We start from the raw sequence: 21,687 nt of genomic DNA on the forward strand, positions 1-21,687 counted from the left end.
AAAGAACATCGGTCTCCTAAATTTGACCGTTCCTGAATTCCGTGCAACACATTGTCTGCATCGACTCCTTCACTGTCATCACGTCAAAGTCGTTTAGCAAACCCATTAAAAAAAAATACTGTCAAATACTTTTGGTTTCAGCCAACAGAGCGAATCAAAAGGAAGCAGTCTGCGCTGTTTTCAATTACGCTTTGAATAACGGGAGACATGACAGGCAGGAGTCGCGCAGTGAATCATCCGATTCCCGTCGGTTTCCTCCTGGCAAGTCAAGTTAATTTGTGAGGCCCTTAATCACAAAGTCTCTCAAAGGGCTGCACAGACTATTATGACAGTATCCCCTGATCTAAAACCTACATGAGGGCAAGGAAAAACTCAAAAACCTGTCAAGTCCTGTTTATTTGTTTGGCCCTTAATCACAAAGAGTGTCAGAGCGCTGCACAGACCACAGATTATTGCAAACCACAGACTATTATGACACCATCCCCTGATCTAAAACCTACACGAGGGCAAGGGAAAACTCAAAAACCTCAACATGTCAAGTCAAGTTATGTTTATTTGTGAGGCCCTTAATCACAAAGAGTCTCAAAGGGCTGCGCAGACTATTATTACACCATCCCCTGATCTAAAACCTACATGAGGGCAAGGAAAAACTCAAAAACCTGTCAAGTCCTGTTTATTTGTTTGGCCCTTAATCACAAAGAGTGTCAGAGCGCTGCACAGACCACAGATTATTGCAAACCACAGACTATTATGACACCATCCCCTGATCTAAAACCTACATGAGGGCAATGAGGGCAAGGGAAAACTCAAAAACCTCAACATGTCAAGTCAAGTCATGTTAATCTGTGAGGCCCTTTATCACAAAGAGTCTCAAAGGGCTGCACAGACTATTATGACAGCATCCCCTGATCTAAAACCTATATGAGGGCAAGGAAAAACTCAAAAACATGTCAAGTCCTGTTTATTAGTTTAGCCCTTAATCACAAAGAGTCTCAGAGGGCTGCACAGACCACAGATTATTGCAAACTACAGACTATTATGACAGCATCCCCTGATCTAAAACCTACACGAGGGCAAGGGAAAACTCAAAAACCTCAACATGTCAAGTCAAGTCATGTTAATCTGTGAGGCCCTTTATCACAAAGAGTCTCAAAGGGCTGCACAGACTATTATGACAGCATCCCCTGATCTAAAACCTATATGAGGGCAAGGACAACCTCAAAAACTGCAAGTCAAGTCCTGTTTATTTGTTTGGCCCTTAATCACAAGGAGTCTCAAAGGGCTGCACAGACCACAGACTATTATGACACCATCCCCTGATCTAAAACCTACACGAGTCAAGTCAAGTCAGTTTTATTTGTATAGCCCTTAATCAAAAAGAGTCTCAAAAGGCACACGAGGGCTAGGAAAAACTCAAGAACCTCAAGTCAAGACAAGCCGTCACGTGGCTTCTATGGCGAGTGCTAAACACTTTTTCCTTCAAAATAAAAAGAGACGTCTATGCCGATATTACCTTATTGGTCCGACGTTAAGCACGAGGAAGAGCAGGACGGCGGCGAGGCACGCGGCTCGTCTCTTGGGAGCTGTCGCCTTAAGCACGGAATTCTGCAAGAGAGATATAAAACAAGGACCAGTTTTTAATTCAAACATCATGTCCAAGTTGCGTATGATGTTATTACGTGATGACGTTGGGGACTTTTTCCCGGTGACGGAAAGTAGAGCAGTTCTCCATTCATTTGTTGACTGTATTTTAAGGGTTGGGGTTATTCGAATGGCGCCATGTATGAATAAACGAATGTTTGAGAGTTTGACTCCGCACACAGACACGCACATACTTTTCCTGGTTGTTCTCACCTTTGGGATTATGAATTTACTGTATGTTCAATGGGACCGAGGGATCCCCCCAAAAAACAAATGATTTCCTAACAATATATCGCACACGCTTCAAACTCCTGCCCCGTAGGTTAAATGTGGCCCGCCAGACCATGCCGAGAGAAGCGCACGAGAAAAATGAGCTACAGAAAATGACATAGTTTGAAATATGGCCACTGGATTTTGCCAAATCCAGGTGCCACTTGCAAAGCACCCACTGTCGCTGTATTTGTTTATTAGCATTATTCGAGCAGAAAACATTGAGGAAATCAACCCTGATTTTATTGGACTTGAAACAAAATTCCCTGACGTGCTAAAAATGAAAACAGATGACACCTGGGTGTCAGCAGAATTTTAAAGACACTTTAGCTCCTTTCTGTAGTCGTTATGAAGTCTACCAATGAAGTTCCAATATTCAGGTAAACATTTTAATACAATACAAATTAAAAGCAGAAACATATTTTCATCATGAAATAAATTATTTAAACTAGTGTTTGTATACTGTGTCTTTTTCCAGTTTTCCCAGAGTTAAATAAACAGTCGTGGAAATGAATTATATTGTTTTGCGTTTTTATTTACTAATACACAGACAGACTGAGGAGATCATTTCTTCCTCATGCCATGAGGCTCTTTAACTTCACCCGGGGGAGTAAAAGCCCACATGAAACCCCACACCCACGTTTGCATATGACCCTATTTTTATGACAGTGTCTTTTTTCCGTAGCACTATTTAAATACTCTATATCAACACGTTATATTGAGTATTTTTGTATTCTATATCTTTTATTTTAACATTTTATTTTTCAACACAAGGATACTACCCGGATGAAGAAAGTATCTATCCATCTATCTATTTACAGTAAAAAAAAAAAAAACACGACAAGAGATTCAATCTTAGTAAAGGGAAAACATTTTGAGGGAAGACAACCCTCAATAATCATTAAGCAAATCTTATATCCCTGTGAGCCTCCAAAAATCCCCAACCCTGCAGCCAAGGCACAGTTTTAATGCCTTTTCCTCGTCTGACTTCATGTGGCCACCAAGCTAAAATGAGTTTGACAACCCTGATTTATCGAATTATTGATTTTTTTTCTCATGACAGTTCTTGTAGAACATGAAAAGGATTACTCTCTCAAGTGGCGGCCATTTTGTAGCTTAATATCAAATTTGCCCTGGGCTCAGGGATCAGCCAATCACGGTCCTCCTTTAACCGGAACATTTGATACGCGATATTAAGTAACCGAAGAACTTTCTAGCGCCGATATCAAGTTCTTCGGCATTTGTGGATGCTCACCTCATTGATCAGGCCCTCCAGTTGCTTTTTGAGGTTGCCGTTTTCACTTTTGAGCGCGGCATTTTCAGACAGCGCCACCTTCAGGCGCGCTTCCAGCGACAGCAGATACTCTTTCTTCTTTTTCCGGGACAAGGACGCAGACTCGCGGTTCTTTATCATGCGTTGCTGCCTCTGGGAGAATTTGGACTGAGGACAGACAAAAAAAACACAATATTAACCCTTATGGTAGCAAAAAATATATAGAACGCACCCGAATTTTACAAAAATTGTAGTCGTATTTTAAGTGTGATAACTAACTTATTTCTAAATATTTTTTCCTTCGACCACTCAAAATGTTCATTGGCATCAGAGCTAACTATACACATATTTTTTCTTTATTCTTTTGTAGTTTTTTGCCCTCTGTTGAGAAAAGCAGTACAGGGCTTTGACCAAAACTATGTGTGATATATATGTATGAAACAAAACTGAATTGGAAAATTACGTTTCACGCAATGAAAGCATTAGTCAAAGAGTTATAACAGGGGTCAGAATTGAATTCTGCCATTTTGCTTTAACAATCCACGCGCAGCTTCAATACGTCACACTTGTGTACGTATCAAAAGCAGAAAAAGGATCCAAATTTAGACTTACTTGAATTATTTTCATTGCTCCAAAGCAAAGTGCATTCAATCTTAGAAATTGCTCTTCTTTGGCTTTTTGTTCTACTTATTTTAATTGATACTTTTTGCGTGTTTTTTTAAAGGATCTGTGTGAAAATTGGTTGAATCAGAATTTTATATAGTCAATTAGTTTTAATTTACAGCACTGAAGAGTTGACTTTATTATTTGTTTTTTATTTCATTGTTTTGCATTTTTGGTGTTGTTGTTTGTCTTCAAATATGTTCAGTGTGTAGAAAGCTTAAATTCTTTTGAATTTTACAATGTTTTTGTAGATCTATGAATACTGTCCCTGCAAAACATGAAATGACTACTTACGAAATCATTTAGTGTATAATGTTTCATTATTATTGATAAAATATCCCCCCCAAAAACTAAAAAAACGGAGGTGATGTCAGTAAACCGAGCCAAAACCGGAACTCTTGGAAGCGACAGCAGGGGGCAGTAACACATGAAATCTCGATAATGAGGACTGGGGCCACCATTGGCGCCATTTTTATGCACTTTTTAAATGTTTTCTTCATTTAAGAGACACGACAATGACAACAATTTCAAACATTTTACGCACGTCACACCAAATTTAAGCGTTTTCCTGACCTTGAAAACCCAACAGTAAATTCCAGCATTTTCAAAAATGTCAAGCACCCGTAAGAATCCTAGTATTTAGTCCGATCGATACCATAATTCCCAGTACAGTATCTCCCGCCCCAGAAAGCTAGCGTGAAAGGCAAGAAATCGGAGCGCCGGTCAAAGGAAAGAGGAGCTGGAAGGAATACAATGAAGGCCAAGGTTGCATTCCCGTTTGGCACAAAATAAATGATGAAAATCTGCGACACCCAAAATACTCTTATCTCGAAGCGCAAGTGAAAAATGCTTCCAGGAAGAATGTGTTTATGGAGCCGGTCCGTCTTTCGAGAAATGATTTTCCGTTCGAGATACGTAAACATCTCTGAGAAAGGACGTCCAGGTCGTGATGCTAAACTCAAAGTATGTTTCAGACTCAAAAGAGTCCCGCATGAAAGCTCTAAACCGGCGGTTCTCAACGTTACTGTTATTACCAAAATCGTTATTGCAAGTAGAAAAAAGGAAAACAAAGAAAAAGGATAGAAAAAAGAAAAAGAGAGAAAAAGAAAAACAAAGAGTGAAATAAAGAGAATGTCACGGTTGCCATGGCGCCCAATTGGCCCCGCCCGTGTGGAGCCAGCTGCGGCTCGTTGACAGATTGGCTTCCCTTCTATTTAAGCTCAGTGCTCTCACTCACCCTTTGTCAGTCCGTCAACGAACCTCTGCCCCGCAAGACGTGGGTTTTGACTCTGTCCGCATTTCCTGTCCGGTACTGTTCCTGTCTATTTTTGTCCTGTTTATTATTCTCTCCAGTTTTTGTTCCCATCTAGTTTGTCCTGTTTATTTTTGATATCCTGTTTCGATATCAATCCTGTCATTCCACGCCAGACTGCTGCCTCACGTGCATGACTCCCCATTTCCCGTAAAATAAAAGGCCTGTGTGAGAAACGTCACACATTTGATCCTGTTCCGGTTCATGACAAGTATGAGTTTTGATGGCGTTTTTGGTTGGAGGAAAGCTTAACGGACAAAATATATTGTGTTATTGTTGGCATTAGTTAGTATGGAATTGTCCTATGAAGCGGCTTTGCCCCAGAGAGCGAGCTCAGTGCTCTCACTCTTCCTTTGTCAGTCCGTCAACGAACCTCTGCCCTGCAAGACGTGGGTTTTGACTCCGTCCGGTATCCCGTTTGTGTATCCTGCCCGGTATCGATCCCGTCTGTTTCGTCCTGTTTTGCTTTCGGTCTCCAGTGACTGGTATCGTGCCCATCATTCTCGTCCTGTCTGTTATCTGTCTCCAGTCTCCTTTATCTGGTTATCAATCCTTTCAATCCTGTTCTGTCTGGTATCGACATCATCTGTACAGTATCGTCTCGTTTAACTGGTATCGATCTCGTTGGTCTCTTGCTTTCTGTTGTTCCACACCAGACTTGTCTTTCTTCTTTCGCCCAACGATCGCCAAATCACTGGCATTTTGTGTTTACCTACATGATTGCCCCTTGTCCCGTAAAATAAAAGCATGTGTGAGAAACGTCACGCATTTGGGTTCTTCTGTCCCGGTTCTTGACAGAGAAGAGAAAGAAAGAGAAAAGGATAAAGAGAATGACTGAGTGAAATCAAGAAAAAGCCAGAGAGTAAAAGAAAGAAAGAAAAGGGAAAAAGAGGGGTATTTTCAGAAACAGGGCCCCGGGCATTTCTGCTGTCCTCACGGGGGTCCCGGTTGGAGACGCCAGGTCCCAAATAGGTCAGGGGCAAGTATATTCATTGAATATCAGTCGTTTTTGGCATATTTATGTATTCTGTAGACGCAGTTGTATTCCTTACAGCGATTGGCTGTGCAACAGGGAGGTGGGCGCGGCTAAAAGACCACCCAATCAACCGACCCGCCTCCGGGAAACTTCAAGACGGACAACAGGAAAAGGATGGAATGGATCAGGATTCATATCAAGTTTGTCGATTTCCTTTGCTCATGTTTCCAATTGTGGTGGCAGGACCGAAGTGGCACTTCCGTGTCGGGCGAGGGTCGTCGTAGGCAGCGGGAAACCGGTCGATGGCCGGGACGGAGGAACAAAAGCAGAAACGGGTCCAGAATCAGGTCGGCAACAGGTATCAGGCAGGAGAAAACAGGGCAGGAGAATCTCGGATAGTACAGAGCTTGCGCCGAGCTGAAAGCATAGGTTCGCGGACGGTCTGACAGCTTCCTCTTGGAAGACGGGGGTTTAAAAAGAGTCAGGGAACCAATCCGCGATCAGGGATGTTGGCGCCAATGGGGCAGTAATCATGACAAAAAAAGTCAATCAATGCTTGATGACAGTGAGATACTACTATGAAACCTAAAGCCGATGCGCACCAAAATTTTCATTTGATTTAAAAAAAAAAAAAAAAATCTCTGTATGCAGGAATAAATAGGATGGAAGCAAAAAAAAAAAGAAAGCTTATTTTCTTTCCGAGCGCGTTGGGGGACCAAACGACCGGTTGCCAACCACCGTCCTACTACACAAAACCTTCCCTGGGGCAACGCCTCAAAGTTCTCAGGACAAACGGCCTCGTCCCTCATCCAGTCATTTGAATCTCCGTATTTGCGTAGCGCGTCCTGAGAAAGTCCCTCGGTCTCCCGGCTCGGATCTGGGATTCCTGCCACAATAGCGAGCCTGGGAACGCCGCAGTTACGCACTTAGCAGGGAGTGGAGAGCGGCCCGAACGTCACCTCCTCACCACAGTGAGGCCGACCGGGGCGAAGAAACTATTTGAAAAAAAAAAAAACGGTTCATGCGCAGTGCCATGAAAACCATAAAAACAAATTTTGACCACGAGCGGATTACATTGCTCTAGCTGTCCTTTAACCCCTTAAGGGGCTGTCAAGACGGTTGATAAACAAAGACGTGTAACATCTCAGCAGTCACTGAAATCGGTCATTCCACGTATCATTGGAAAGCGCAAACTCTTTCAAAATGTACTCAACAAAAAAACATCACCATCGGTCTAAAACAAGATACCAGAAAACTATAAAGCCGGGATAGTTCACCAAAAACACCCCAGGTAATAAGATGATTAAGATCTGCAAATGGACTCCTTACATACAGGAGTGTCCAGTGAATCCAAGCGTGTAAAACATTGACTCCAAAAGATACCAAAATGTAAAAAAGAAAATCCGCCAAAAAGCATCCCTGCATCATTGGATGTTCTTTGTTGCAATCCTTTTCCTGGACCGGTCCCTGTAACAAGTACTGTATGAAATGTCGTAACTACAAGGCGTGTTACTGCGTTACTCATTAGATAATCTGCAGAATACTTCTACCTTAACCTCGATCCACCGGCAATAAAGTGAGTGCGAGGGGGCTAAATTTCTCCTCATGGAGATATTCTCCCTACCGTATATATTCGCATCCTCGCCGGATTTGCTAAAATCGGGAGGTCAGCTTATATGCACATATTTGGTTGTTTGTCCCCAGTAGTGAATGGTAGACAGCTTTTTATCTGTCGAATAATTTTTACAATTAATCATCCCTGGAGAAAAAAGAAAATGTCTGGGACTTTTACCCAGAGGGAAATATTGTCCTGATTACTGATGCGTGGCACCCGAGTCTGCTCCGTTGGCGCCAAGAGCCGCGGACGCCGATTGGCTGCTTCCTCTTTTTTAAACCCCCGCCTTCCTGACAACACTCGTCGGATCGTCTGTGAACCTACGCTGCACGGTAGGCAAACTTTAGTGACTCCTGACTCTATCCTGCCCTTTTCTCTGTCCGATTCCCGTTGCCGACCTCTTTTCTGGACCCGTTTCTTTTTTTGCTCCTCCGCCCCGGCCATCGACCCGTTTTTTCTCGCCGTCGACGACGACCTTCGCTCGACACTGAAGTGCCACGCGTTCCGGCTACCCGCTACCCGTGACCGACGATCATCGGATCGCGGATGCGAGTCCTTTTACCCTTCTAAATAAAACTGAGTAAAACGAACGCAATTGGACCCCGTCTCCGTTCCTGGTCGGTGACAAAAGATGGAGCTAGTGCGCTCCCCCAAAAAGGCAGGCAAAAATGTTTCTGCCCCTTTCTTATAGTAAAAAAGTTGTACATGCGGCATTACAGACACTCTGAATTCAGACCTGACATCTCTTGGCAAAAAACAGGAATTCCCTGTACAAGATTAGTACTGCACATTGCTGAGTCTTCAAATTGATATGATAAAGCCATTGCAGTGAAGTAGACTAATATGAAAGAATATACTCAGCAGGTCAAATACGTGGATAAATACGATGTGCATTAACAACAACTAAAATGAATAATGTGAGTATCAAAGTAATGATGTGATGAATAAATAATCAAATTAATATAGCTGAAAAACTCATGTTATGGTGACAGGGATGTCTGGAGTGTATTCAAATGAGGCCCCAAAATAAACGTGCAAAACGCCACTCGAGATTCGTTCTTACGCGCAAGTGTGCACAATAGTCACAGGGATGTCAAACATCTACAACTCTTGAAAATGTCTAAAAAAAAATCGCTAAAGTAAAATACACAGTTGCAAAAGTTTTTGTGCTGTAAGCCTAATGTCTTTAAATGACCCCTTTTGAAAACGGCTAGAGCGTTAACGAGATGAAGCAGCTGTGTCGTGTATGCTCCGTGCGTTTTGAAGTAGGTTTTCGTCTGCGTTTACGTAAGGTTTTCTGGGTTTATTTTTTCAGCAACGGGGTCATTTTTCCACTGTTACTGTGACTGACAGTCAAAAGCTGTGCGCTACGCCATTTTGGAGCGTGTTTACGTCTGTTTTCGTGCGTGTTCATTTTTTTGTGCCTTTTTAAGTATGTTTTAGCGTTTACTTAGTTTCTTGTGTGTTTACAAACAGTTTGCTTGTTTACCTATATTTTCGTGTTTTTAATGTACAATTTTATGCACGTTTAGGTCGATTTTTGTGCGTGTCCACGTATGCACGTGCTTAGGTACCTTCCGTGCGTGTTATATACATCCATCCATCCATGATCTGCACCGCTTATCCTCAGTAGGGTCGCGGGGGTGCTGGAGCCCATCTCAGCTGTCTTCGTGGGCAGGGGACACCAAGAACTGGTTGCCAGCCAGTCGCAGGGCACACAGGGACAGACAATTCGCGCGTTCATTCACACCTAGGGACAATTTGGACCGGCCATCCATCCATTATTTGCACCGCTTATCCTCAGTAGGGTCGCGGGGGTGCTGGAGCCCATCCCAGCTATCTTCATGCAGTGGGCAGGGGACACCCGCAACTGCTTGCCAGCCAATCAGAGGGCACATACAACACAGTGGTTCATTCACACCTAGGGACAATTTGGACCGGTCAATTCACCTGACATGCATGTTTTTAGAATGTGGGAGGAAACCGGAGTGCCCGGAGGAAACCCACACAATCACGGGGAGAACATACAAACTCCACACAGGAGGTTCGATCTCATGACCTCAAAACTGTGCCGCACATGCGCTAACCACTGCGCCGCCGTGCTGCCGTTTCTATACATGTTGATTGTCATTTTACGATATCGTTTCCTTGTTGTTGCACTTCAAATGTAGGATAAATGAGTTGCTGGTGAGGTGCAACAATTATTAAAAAGATTTTAAGTCATGGATATAGTATTTTTTCTTGGTAATTAGTTACCTTTACTATAGAGTACCTCAGTTACTAACTCAGTTATTTTTTAAAAGAAGTAGCAAGTAACTAGAATGAATTACTTTTTTAAAGGAACGTGCCGTTTGCCAAACACGCAAAAGGTCCCCTGTTTGTTGGCCTGGAGAGGGATGGGGGCCACCAGACTGTACTTGCCCAAGCCACACCGCAGGAAGTGGTGCCCCTAGTGGTTAAGGGATCCAACCAAGCAACACTGGGGCAATCATTCCAAAAGTTGACTCCAGCCCCTTTTTATCCTCCAAAAACGTGCAATTAGAACCATACACAGGGTAGGATATTGAAATCATACTCATATTTTATGATTTAGTTCGATTTCATTTCACAACTGTTCTTTAAGGTCAACAAAAACACAGTGCCAGAAAACATCCGTAAATTATTCATTCGGTAGAGGGAAATGATAACTTAAGGGGCTGCAGTAAATTCCAAATCCCAAAGGTGAGAACCACCAGGAAAAGTATGTGTGTGTCTGTGTGCGGAGTCAATCTTTGGAACAATTTACAAGACGAGATCTAGCAATATTCAACTATTCACGTGTTTGAATTTAAATACAAAAAACATTACTGGCAGAATAGAGAGATGAAGGAGGGGGGGGGGGGGGGGGGTTGATATAGGGGGGTGAGGGTCAAACAGAGTTGCTGGATACAACCGGAATGTTTGATGTTTGATCTTACATTACACATTACACATAGGCCAATTTTTTCATCCGAATTGCTCAGTCTTGGAAATACTGCGTTTACAACTATAGTTAACTTTGTGTTATTGGTGCTATTGTTATTATTCATATTATTATTATATGGGCGCCAGTAGCTCAGGAGGTAGAGCGCTCGTCTTGGGATCAAGGGATCCCAGTTCGAATCCCGACTCGTCCGTGTTACATGTCGAAGTGTCCTTGGGTAAGACACTGAACCCCTAATACCCTCAATAAGCAAGTTAGCGCCTTACATGGCTGCAAGGCCGCTATTGGGAAATGTGGAGCGCATTGTAAAGCGCTTTGGGAAGTCATTGATTTGAAAAGCGCTATAGAAATGCACATCATTTCATTTCATATTACTATTGTTGTTATCATTGTGTATTTAATAGGGAAGATAAAAGGGTAAGAAAAATAAGCTCCTGCTTCTTACTACCCCTTTTTGAATATGTTATGTCACATTATTTTGTTGTTGAGTCATTGTTTTTGTCCTGTTTTTATTTTAATATTCGAAATAAAGTCTTCATTCATTCAACACTGATGAAAATGCAACACACTATAAATAAATAAGACTCACAGGAGCTAACGCACTGCTGCCGTCTCCTCTAAATCCTCTGCCAATGGAAGATTTGTGGAGGCTGATAATACAGGTTTTATTCTGGATCGGGCAAATCCCCCCCAGGCTACGCGGGAGCGGCATGACATAGCGGGGACCCCGACCCCTGAGGGCCGTTTACAGCTGTCACGTATGCTTCATCCTGCATAACACCTGCCTGAAGCGTGTCATCATCCGCAGCCCCTTTTAAAACCCGGGTTCATAAAAGTCAACTATGAGTCACGGTACAGTCAAACGTAAACAGACGTAGATTTCAACAGATAGGAACACCTGGTGCAGGCGGGACAAGTTTAACAATGGAAAGGACTTTGAGGTGTTGTTGCACCACCGGGCCTCTTTTCACGCTTGAAAGATTCTCAACAATATGATCTGCAAGCAGGGTTCCTACACCTTTTTCATGGCCATTCTTTTTTTCTTTCCCTTTATTTTTACGCCTCTTCTTTCCCTCTTTTTCTTTCACTTGCTACTAAAGGATTTTATACATTTGACTATAAAGGATTTTATATGATTGACTCATAATGCAATGAAGATTTTCACTGAGTGGGCAGGGCAGGCTGTTCGAAATGCATAATATTTTGTCAAGAGAATTTTCATAACAGGACTCGTGGAGGCGACGTTGTTTTGGGAAGCCAGACATCGAGGCGCTCGTGGATGAGATTGTGAAGCCCAGGGGGCTTCTCTGGCACGCCCATGGAAGGAGTCGGCACACCATTATGCGAAGAGAAGATGGCCAATAGGAGAAAAGTAAAGGACTTCAGAAGAAGGCTTCCCACAGACTGAAACGTCGTCACTTCTTCGGCCGTCTCCTGAGTAAACCGAGTTCTTCTGTTAGGAAAATAAATCTGCCCCGTGTGAAATGTCGGCTTTCCTGATCATTTCTCTCTCAAGAAACGAGCGCGCATAAATTGTTGAGTGAATGTAGGTTTTGTTTGGTTAATGGAGTCAAATAACTCATTCGAACAATTTGGTAAACGCTACATTTTGATAGTTTAATTCCAACACTACCCTCTCTTTTTCCCCCACACTTTCTCTTTAAGCTACTAGTCTGGCCCCTATGAGGTTTTTTGTTTTAGCATTTGGCCCCTGGCAAAAATGAGTTGGACACCCCTTGCTGATGACCTATCCAGCCTTTTCCATCCAGCCTTCGCTTTTACCCTTGCCAAGAAAAAAATCCATCCAAAGACCAAGCCTTTCCTGAAGTCATTATTCCTCCATTTCTCAAAAACCACAACATTCGCTATCCCAATAATTGCTTCTTCTGAATAGGACACAAACAGCTCTCCGGGGAAACGCTTCATTTAAGATTCTTGGCGACATGGAGAGCTGTGAGAACATTTTTCAAATCATCAAGAAGGTCAGACGAGCGCGGCACATGGCCAATAGCGACTCTATGGACCCGAGCCCGAAAAAACACGGTAGCCTTGTGTAACAAAGGCAAACAAACCCGACAGGCGGGACAAGATTTGTAGATGCTGTTTAAATAGCAACACTATGGAGGATGTACATGTCACTGCTTCAGCGTAAATCAATGTGAGCAGAACCACCAAGGCCAAAGAGTCTTAACACGGGGTTCGTACACCATTTTAAGAACCAAATTCAAGCACTTTCCAGGACCGTGAAAACGAAATGTCCCAGGAATTTTCTTACCCCACCAGAATGACCAGCGGACAGCCAAAAGGCTGCGATATTACAAACTAACGACTCAACGACCCATCTTGTCACCATTGTTCTGAAAATGCGGCAAGGCGGAGTTGTTCAAATGGAATGTGCTGGGTGTGCACAAGACCCCTACTTCAAAACACTTCTACAGAAATACTAGAGTCATACTATAATACAAAAGTCCTGCTAAATGAATACTATGACAGAAGTACTACAAAAATACTGCTAAAGGAATATTCAGACAATAAATACTAAAAAAGTACAACTAAAGTAATACTACAAAAATGTCACAGATATACTATAAAAGAACCTTTGGAAATACTAAAATCAGCGAGACATCAAAGAGTACTTTTGTTTTGTAGTATTTAGATTTTGATTCGTTTAATGCGAGGTTTGTCACGTCAGTCTGCCGAGAAACGAGGCAAGCATTTTCAAGCACTTTACCCAGCACTTGAAAACACAACATTAAAATTCAAGCATTTTCCTGGATTTCAAGCACCCGTACGAACCCTGTCCATGGCAATGCAGTAGTCATACATTTTTGTTTAAAAGGGACAGTGTGTATGAAAACGGCGTTTAAAAAAACAATAAGGATGTGAATAATAAGCAAAAACACATGATCAATCATATAAATGTAGAATACAAACCTTGCAATTTATTTGGGGTATTGTTTTTGCAACTTTTTTCAATGCACTATTTTTTTTCATTCAAAAATATTGCACTATAATCATAACCAGTCTCGAAGCATCAGTGTTGGGCGGGTTACTTTAAAAAAGTAATGAGTTACTTTTTCCAAAAAGTATCTAAGGTAGTAACTGAGTTAGTCCATACTCAAAGTAAATAGTTACCAGGGAAAGGAACCATTTCCTATACTTTTAAAAGGATTGGTGTAGGAAAAAAATCAGCTAAAGATTTTTCCTACACTTTGAAGAGCGACATCTATCAGCAGTAAACAATATAAAGTGGTCTGCATTTCTATAGCGCTTTTCAAGTCAATGAGGACCTCCCAAAGCGCTTTACAATGTGCTTCACACTTACCCATTCACACACACACTCTCACACCAATAGCAGCCATGCAAGGCGCCAACCTGCTTATTGGGAGCATTAGGGATTCAGTGTCTTGCCCAAGGACACTTTGACATATAGCACGGAGGGGCCGGGAATCGAACCTGCGATCTCTTGATCCCAAGACGAGTGCTCTACCTCCTGACCAAATACATTAAATCCAACTCTCACAACCTGAGACAACATGTCAAGTAGAAATAGGCAACTGCAATATTTTGTGCAGACCAAGAATCAACAGTAAAACAATATCAAGTGACTATGCGATCCCTCTCTCTCTCCTTCCCCTCTCTCAATCTCTATCCTACCCATTTCTCCATTCCCCCCCCCTGTCTATGATAGCTGACAAGACGTCCCTCAATGAGAGAGAGGTCGTTTTGGAACAATTCATGTTTAAAGACGCAGGAACCACTGAGAAAGGATCCTATACTAGTTTCCCCAAATGAGATGATATTGTGAATTGAATGGCTCGTTCCCCTGCATGACAATCTCACTCATCAGATGATTGGATTACTGGAAGTTTTCCAGTGTAATAAAAAAAAATCTATGGCTGTGTTTTCGTGTTATGACAGGCCGATGTTTCCTGATCATAAAATGTTTTGTTTGGTTAGTACTCCCTACATATACACAAGGGGATGAGGAATTCATTTGATCCGTTCTGTATGTTGTTCACCAAGCATATTTGACAATGTTGAGGTTGGGATTTTGTGAGCGTCTGAGAGTTAAAACCCGTTTGGACAGTCCCAGATAGCGTGAAAAAGGACCCGCTCTATGGAAAATGGACCCTCAGGGACGGTCCGCCTTCCGTGCGGTTATTCTCCCCGGCATAGGAGGCCGATTGGATGGAATCGTAGCGGGCGATGTGAAACTGTCGTGCGAGCCGAGGAGTATTGGCATTTCCGTGAACTCACGTCGTCGTCCGAAGAAGGGCTTCGAAGCGTGAACATCGGCGCCGCCGCGGGGACGTCTCGACTTCGGCCCGGTAAGGTGAGGACGCTACCGCTCGCCGCCTGAGGAGTATCGATCTGCACCAACTGGCTTGCACGTGACAGCACGATCGCCTGGCCTGGACAAAGAGACAAGGCGAAGGTTACAATGAAGGAACGTGAAGTCACACATTAGGAACAGTATCGCTAAAAAAAAACACATTCTATTAGTCTTGTTCCACGGAAAGACTGAGGAGATCATTTCTCCGTCATACCATGACGCTCTTTAACTCCACCCGGGGGAGTAAAAGCCCACATTAAAACCCTACCCCTACATTTGCATATGACCCTATTTTTATCACAGTGTGTATTTTACGCTGCACTATTTCAATACTCTATAGCAAACCGTTATATTGGGTATTTTTGTATTCTGTATCTTTTATTTTATTATTTTACTTTTCAACACATGGATACTGCTGGAAGTGTGAATTTCACTACAGGGATGAAGAAAGCATCCATCCATCTATCTACCTATCTATCTATCTATCTAAGCCTCCTAACCTTCCTCACTGCTGCCGTCCTCCAGATCTCGGCTCTCACAGTGTTTACATGTGGAATCTCACTATCTGTGACCTGTTTTTCTTTTTTTTTTGAAGTCCACATTCCAAGCGAAGCGTCATCTTTATGGTGGAATGCTCGTAAATGTGCTCAGATGTTAAAAAAAAAAAAAAAAAATCACAGGTTACAATAGAGAAGAGGACAAGACAAACATATCATAAAAGAAAAGAAAATAGCAAGAGAGCAAGTCAGAAAGAAAGAAAAAAATAGAGAAGTAAGAGAGAAAGAAGAAGAAAGAAAGAGAAAGAAAGAGAAAGAAAGAGGGAGAAAAAAGAAAGAAGATAATGAAAAAGAAAGCGAAGAGGAGAGATAAGTAGGAAGAAGGGTTCATTTGACTCGGTCAACCTTAAAAAAAGAAATTGACTTGAAAATCACACTGCTTTCAATTGTCTGCAGGCACCTGTGCGGGCACCAGCTACAAGACCCCTAATTTGAATAGTGTCCTTACCGTCCGCGTGCTTTAAGGGATCCAACCCAACAACAGAATAATACAGAATTCATTCTTAATCTTCAGTTTTTGCTTGGGATCCCTGAAGCACCCGGGTGCTAGGGGCACCATTTCCTGTGGTGTGTCCTGGGCAAGGACAGCCTAGTGGCGACCATCCCTCTCCAGGCCAACATTTAGTATTTGTGCATGTTATTTTGTGGCGAACAAGGGAATATTTTTATAAGCCATTTTTCTCACCCGGACCCTAAATTGAGTTTGAGACCCCTGGCGTCAAGATTTCTTCCTGTTGTATTCAGGAGTACGACTAGGGCACTTTCAAGTGTGTACCAACAGTGCCCCCTGTTGGCTACTTTACAAATGACGCTCGTGTGGAAAGAAAAACCTAAAATCTTGGAAGTCTAAACAAAGATGCAAAACACAGAAATCCACAGCAATAGATTTAGATTGCGTATGACTAAGCAAACGAGTGGGATTGCAGAGAAGCACAAGAAACAAATTTCCAGGCTTGGGGAGGAACGGCGATATACGTAATCAGGATTAGGGATGCTACTGACCTTTATTTATATAAATGATGAATCGGTCGGCTATTTTTTTTTCCAATGAATCGGATCTCTTAAAGACATTTTTTGATTTCCTACTCTTTGTTCAAATATTAAAGTGCACAAAAAACAGAACACTCTAGAATATAAAACACAAAAATTCAAGTGTTTGTCAATTCACTTGACAATAAACAAAAAGACAAAGAAATATATGCTTTCCACCCAGGAGTCACAACCTGCTCCCCTACATGACAATCTCACTCTCAGATGATTGGATTACTGGAACCGACTGACAAAGTTTTCTGTTTTCATTGAAAAAATCTACGGCTGTGTTTTTGTGTTATGACAGGCCGATGTTTGATGGTTACAAATATGTAAGACGCTCTTTTCCTACCACCTTATTTAAACAAAATTTCGTTTTCGAGCGATTTTTTGTATCCACAAAACATGTCGAGCCACTTTTTCAAAGTACCTCCTCCTACCTGCAGGGAGCGCCGGCTGGATGCTGACGGGAGCCGTTTTGACCACGGGAAGCACGGCGGTCCGGAGGGGCTGCAGGATAATGGTCTTGGGTTGCAGGGGAGGGACGGCGTGCGCCAGGGGGACGGCCGCGATCACCGGCTTGGGTTGGATTGGGAACCCGGCGCCCGTTCGAATGGGCCTGCTGCTCGGGTACGCCGCTTTGGCTGTCGTGCCGCAGGAAAGGAGACGGACATATTGATAAACTTGTCTCCTCCCCAGAGTTACTTTTGACCTTACTTTTTTCAATAACACTGGTTTCAAAAGGTGCAAGCAAAGTTCTTTTGTAAATATGTCCCGAAACACTGCAAACTGATGTATTTCCCTTTGGCGCAGTGGGACGGGTGTGAGAGGGGAGAGTTCTGTGTGTGCATAGCTCCGCCCACTCACCCAATCAAATTGTTCTGAAGCGATGTAATGCCAAAACAGGGTCTTTTGGTGTGACACTGACTGTAAACTGACACAAATTCTGCCATTCTGCCTCAACATTGCAGGCGCAGCTTCAATATTTCACTTGTTTACAGAAACGGGAAAGGCTCTATAAAGTGTTTGGTAATAAGGAGTTCAATAGGGAAGACAAAATAAAAGTACTGTATGTATAAAAAGTAGAAAAAAGAGCCCAATTTGGACTTATTTCAATGATATTTATATCTACAAATGAAAGTGCATTCAATCTTTCAATCTTTTGCTTTTTGTTTTACTTATTTTTATTTTTGTGTGTTTTTCAGAGGATCTGTGTCTAAATTGGTTAAAATAAAACTGTAGTTTTTTTTTTGTATTTTATCAGTTATTTATAGCACTGAAGAGTAAATCATTTTCATTTTATTGATACGAGTGTGTTATTTTTTTGTAGATCTGTGAATATTTACATTTATTTTTCATGTATTTCAAGGATCCCCTGCAACACATATGTAATTACCAACACTAAATCATTTTATACGTAAGGTTTGTTTTTTTAAATATACAATTCCTCAAACAGAGCCAAAAGGGCCGGTTTTCTAAATAGAGCTGTGCTATTGGGTGTTGTGAGAGAATATGGTACTTGTGATGCCATTTCAAATGAAAATGACACTTGTTTCATCAATTTGATATACTGGATCACTCATTGTATATCCAGTATCTGTCAAAAATGGGAATCAATTTCTATAAGTAGGTGGTACAGGGCTGACGACTTCCTCAAAGATGGCCGACATTGCAAGGTCATTAGCGTCTTTGGACACCTCGATGTATGTTCTCATTGTTAGCCTTTTCTACTGACTTTTGAGATAAGTTTGCATAAGAAGGAATAGAGAGTAAAAAGTCGCTCGCTGTCGTTTCAGCCGCTCTATCTGCTCCCCGTGTGATACAGGGATACGGTAACCGCGGTGGGCGTGGCTCGGCTCCGGGATCTAGGAACGGCGGCGACGGCCGAATCACCTGCTGTCGTGTGGCCGCTCCGCTTGGGCGTTTTCTTGGCCGGCGGTCCGACTTCAGAGAAGCCGCTAGACTCCGAGGACACGGATGCCGGGGAAGACGCGGCCTCGTCCTGCGGGGAGAATATACGTCGGGTTGGCATACGCGAGCGTAAGGCAAATCGTCTCTCAAAGGTAATGTCCGCAGAAATGTCCCTCCACTTCTCACAATTTTCCAAAATTTCGCTCACTATATCGCATTCTCACTTTTCTCTCTGTCCATATTTCTCTTTATTATATCTCTCCCTCTCACTTCCCCTCTCTCTCCCTCTATTTCTTTTTTCTCTCTCTTTTTCTTCCCTCATTATCTATCTCACTGTCTTTTTCCCTCACTCTTATTTTCCCATTTTATCTTTGTCTCTTTTTTTATCTCTTTCTTTGGCTATCAGACTGTTTCCCGCTGTAATTCTCTTTATCATCTTTTTCCCTTTTTTCTTTCTCTCTACTTATTTCTTTCCCACACTTCCGGTCTTTTCTCTCTCTTCATCGCTCTCTTGCTCTCCATCTTTATCTTTTGCCTACAAGTCCGGCCCCTGACAGTTTTTATTCTATCGTGAGGCCTTTACAGATTTTATCCCACTATACGACATCCACAACCAATTATTTAGGGTCCCCAAAATCCTCTGAAATTCAAAATTTGCAGTGTTAATGTACAATGGTACCTTTGGTTACAAATGTCTCTAAATAAAAAGGTTTCAGGTTACAAAGTAACTGAACATGATAATAATGGCGCTCGTTACAAACGCAACAATACAGTTCGTGCTGCTATTCGCCGCTACCAGTTTCCCTGGCAATCTGCCTTGTAACCAGGTGCGCAAGGGTATTCTCAGCATGCTCTTCGTGTCACCGTCGCAATCAATAGCGGTGATTTTCAACCATTGTGCCGTGAGAGATCGTCAGCTGTGCCGTGAGAAATTATCCAATGTCACTTTTTAAAACTTGATAATACATTTATGAATCGTTTTCTGCAAATATTATGTCATTGTCAAGTATCTGTGCTGTAAAAACTGGGGGTATTATAAATTATATTGTAATTAAACATACTGTTCAGTGTCATTTTACATTTTTGGTTAGTGGTGTGCCGCGAAATTTTTCCAATGTAAAAAAAAACGTGCCCTGGCTCAAAAAAAGGTTGAAAAACACTGGTCTAGAGTTCAGGGACATAGAGGAGGACGGGTCCCGGCAGAATAGAATGGGAGGAGGACGCAGCCATCATTTCAATCATTTTCCGCAAAGTCTCGGAATTTTTGAAAAGGAATCACCCGGATAAAGTGTTGACAAGTCGGGCTATGGCTACGACTTTCTCGTGCTTTTCCGAAAGATTGTTAAATGCCAGTGAAAGCGGACGTCATTGGATCAGTCTTTCAAGAAATGCAAGGCAAAAAAGTATTTAAATGAATACATTTTTAAAATTTCCTTTATTCTTTGTGTTACATTATGTGGCTCTTGTTTTATGTTTATTGTCCTTTAACCTCATTTTAACATGTATTTTTTTCATGTTCTGATGTTCTTTTATGATATATTAAATACAACGTACTTTTACGGGGCTTGGAAGGGATTAGCGCATTTACATTTAAAATGGGTCCCACCTTAGGTTTCTATCTCCCGCTATATGGTTGTCTACCTGGGGGGTTTACAATTATTGTAAAAGCAGCACTAAGAAATGTACTGTCAAAAAACAACTACTATACAACTACAAAAGGAAAAAAATGAAAACAGTTCCAATTTCTGCGTGTGATTTCTCTTTCTACCCCGTCTCGGGAACTGGATCATTAACCTCCAACTGGAATAAAACCCTTGGCGAGCCTGATCCCTTTATTTATTTATTTTCTTCCATCTCTTCCTCCCTCTCTCTTTAGTTCTCTCTCTTTCTTGCTGTCCTTCTGTCTCTCTGTCTTTTTGTCTGTCTTAATCTCCTTTTCTCCCTCTTCTCTTTCTATCTCCCTCTTTTTCACACTCCTTTCTCCCTCCCTCTCTCTCGTTTTCTCACACTGTCACTTTCTCTCTTTCTCTTCAATTCACTAGTCCGGACCCCGTGAGAATTGTTTTCTAGCATGTGGCCCCCGGGCTAAAACGTTTGGCCCCCCTGATCTATAATGAAAGTAAGCATCATTTTTTGGGTGTCTTCCTCTACGTTAAAAAAGTGTCATCTTTTTCAACACGGACAACTAGCGATTTGTCGACGCATCATCTTCTTGGAATTTTTCAAGCGTCTTCTTTTTCTATGCTGAAAATGTGCATCACATTCTGGGACACTGAAAACTGGGACACTGTATTCTTCTAGACGTGGGTGGGCAATTCTTTGGAGTCGTGGGCCGCATTGGGTTCAAAAATGTGGCCAAGGAGACAGTATTCTCTCAAATTTTTCACTTATGAATAAATATAATTCCCCCAATAAGCAGGTCGGCAGCCTTGCATGTCTGCGTGGCCGCTATCGGTGTGTGAGTGTGTGTGTGTGTGTGTGTGAATAGGTAAGTGTGAAGCACATTGTAAAGCGTTTTGGGAGGTCTTCATTGACTTGAAAAGCGCTATAGAAATGCAGACCATTTACCATCTTGATTATCCTCAAAACGTTTGGAGGCAGACTCCCTATCGGTGTGTAAGTGTGTGTGTGTACTGTCTTCATTGACTTGAAAAGCGCTAAAAAGAAAATGCAGACCATTTACCATTTCTGCACGAGAAGACGTGCCTTTGAAATGATTCTAATTCGAGCAAAGCTGTCAACACTCGCCGTATTACCAACGAAGCAGCAAAATCATCAGAATGGACATTAAATACAAAGTTGACAAGGTGTTTTGGTCTCGGGCTACTAAACGTCCCAATGGAGTCAAGTGTGAAGCGTGCGTGCAGTAGGTGTTTGACAGCCGGGAGCATCTGCCCGAGTTTAGGTTCCATCTGGATTCCTGCACGTATGCGAATCCAACGGATGGCGGGGGCGATCGAGGGTCCGATTTGCATCGAACGCACGAGTGAAAGGACGCGTCTAAAACGGGATTCGTGCACCGTTTTCATCAACAAGCACTTTTCAAAAGCAACTTTCCATTTTTTTTCAGGACCTTCCAAGCAAATAAATCCAGGTCCAAACAAAAGAAGTGGGCTGCTATAAACTGACATGAATTCTGCCT

The 21,687-nt window shown here is 42.3% G+C and overlaps 1 protein-coding gene across 1 annotated transcript in view; it reads right to left on the reverse strand.

Annotated features, from left to right (window-relative positions):
- atf6 (activating transcription factor 6) overlaps positions 1–21,687 on the reverse strand; it is a 67,516-nt gene that overhangs the window by 39,257 nt on the left and 6,572 nt on the right. Inside the window, exons 5-9 of the mRNA XM_088349124.1 lie at positions 18,528–18,636; positions 17,075–17,278; positions 14,973–15,127; positions 3,167–3,352; positions 1,514–1,605 (exon numbers count right to left, since the gene is read on the reverse strand). Coding sequence (XP_088205250.1) covers positions 1,514–1,605; positions 3,167–3,352; positions 14,973–15,127; positions 17,075–17,278; positions 18,528–18,636 — 746 coding nt within the window. The remainder of the gene's footprint in view (positions 1–1,513; positions 1,606–3,166; positions 3,353–14,972; positions 15,128–17,074; positions 17,279–18,527; positions 18,637–21,687) is intronic.

This window comes from Urocampus carinirostris, chromosome 12 (genome assembly GCF_059441175.1).
Source record: "Urocampus carinirostris isolate Australia breed hairy pipefish chromosome 12, RoL_Ucar_1.0, whole genome shotgun sequence".
Taxonomy (NCBI): domain Eukaryota; kingdom Metazoa; phylum Chordata; class Actinopteri; order Syngnathiformes; family Syngnathidae; genus Urocampus; species Urocampus carinirostris.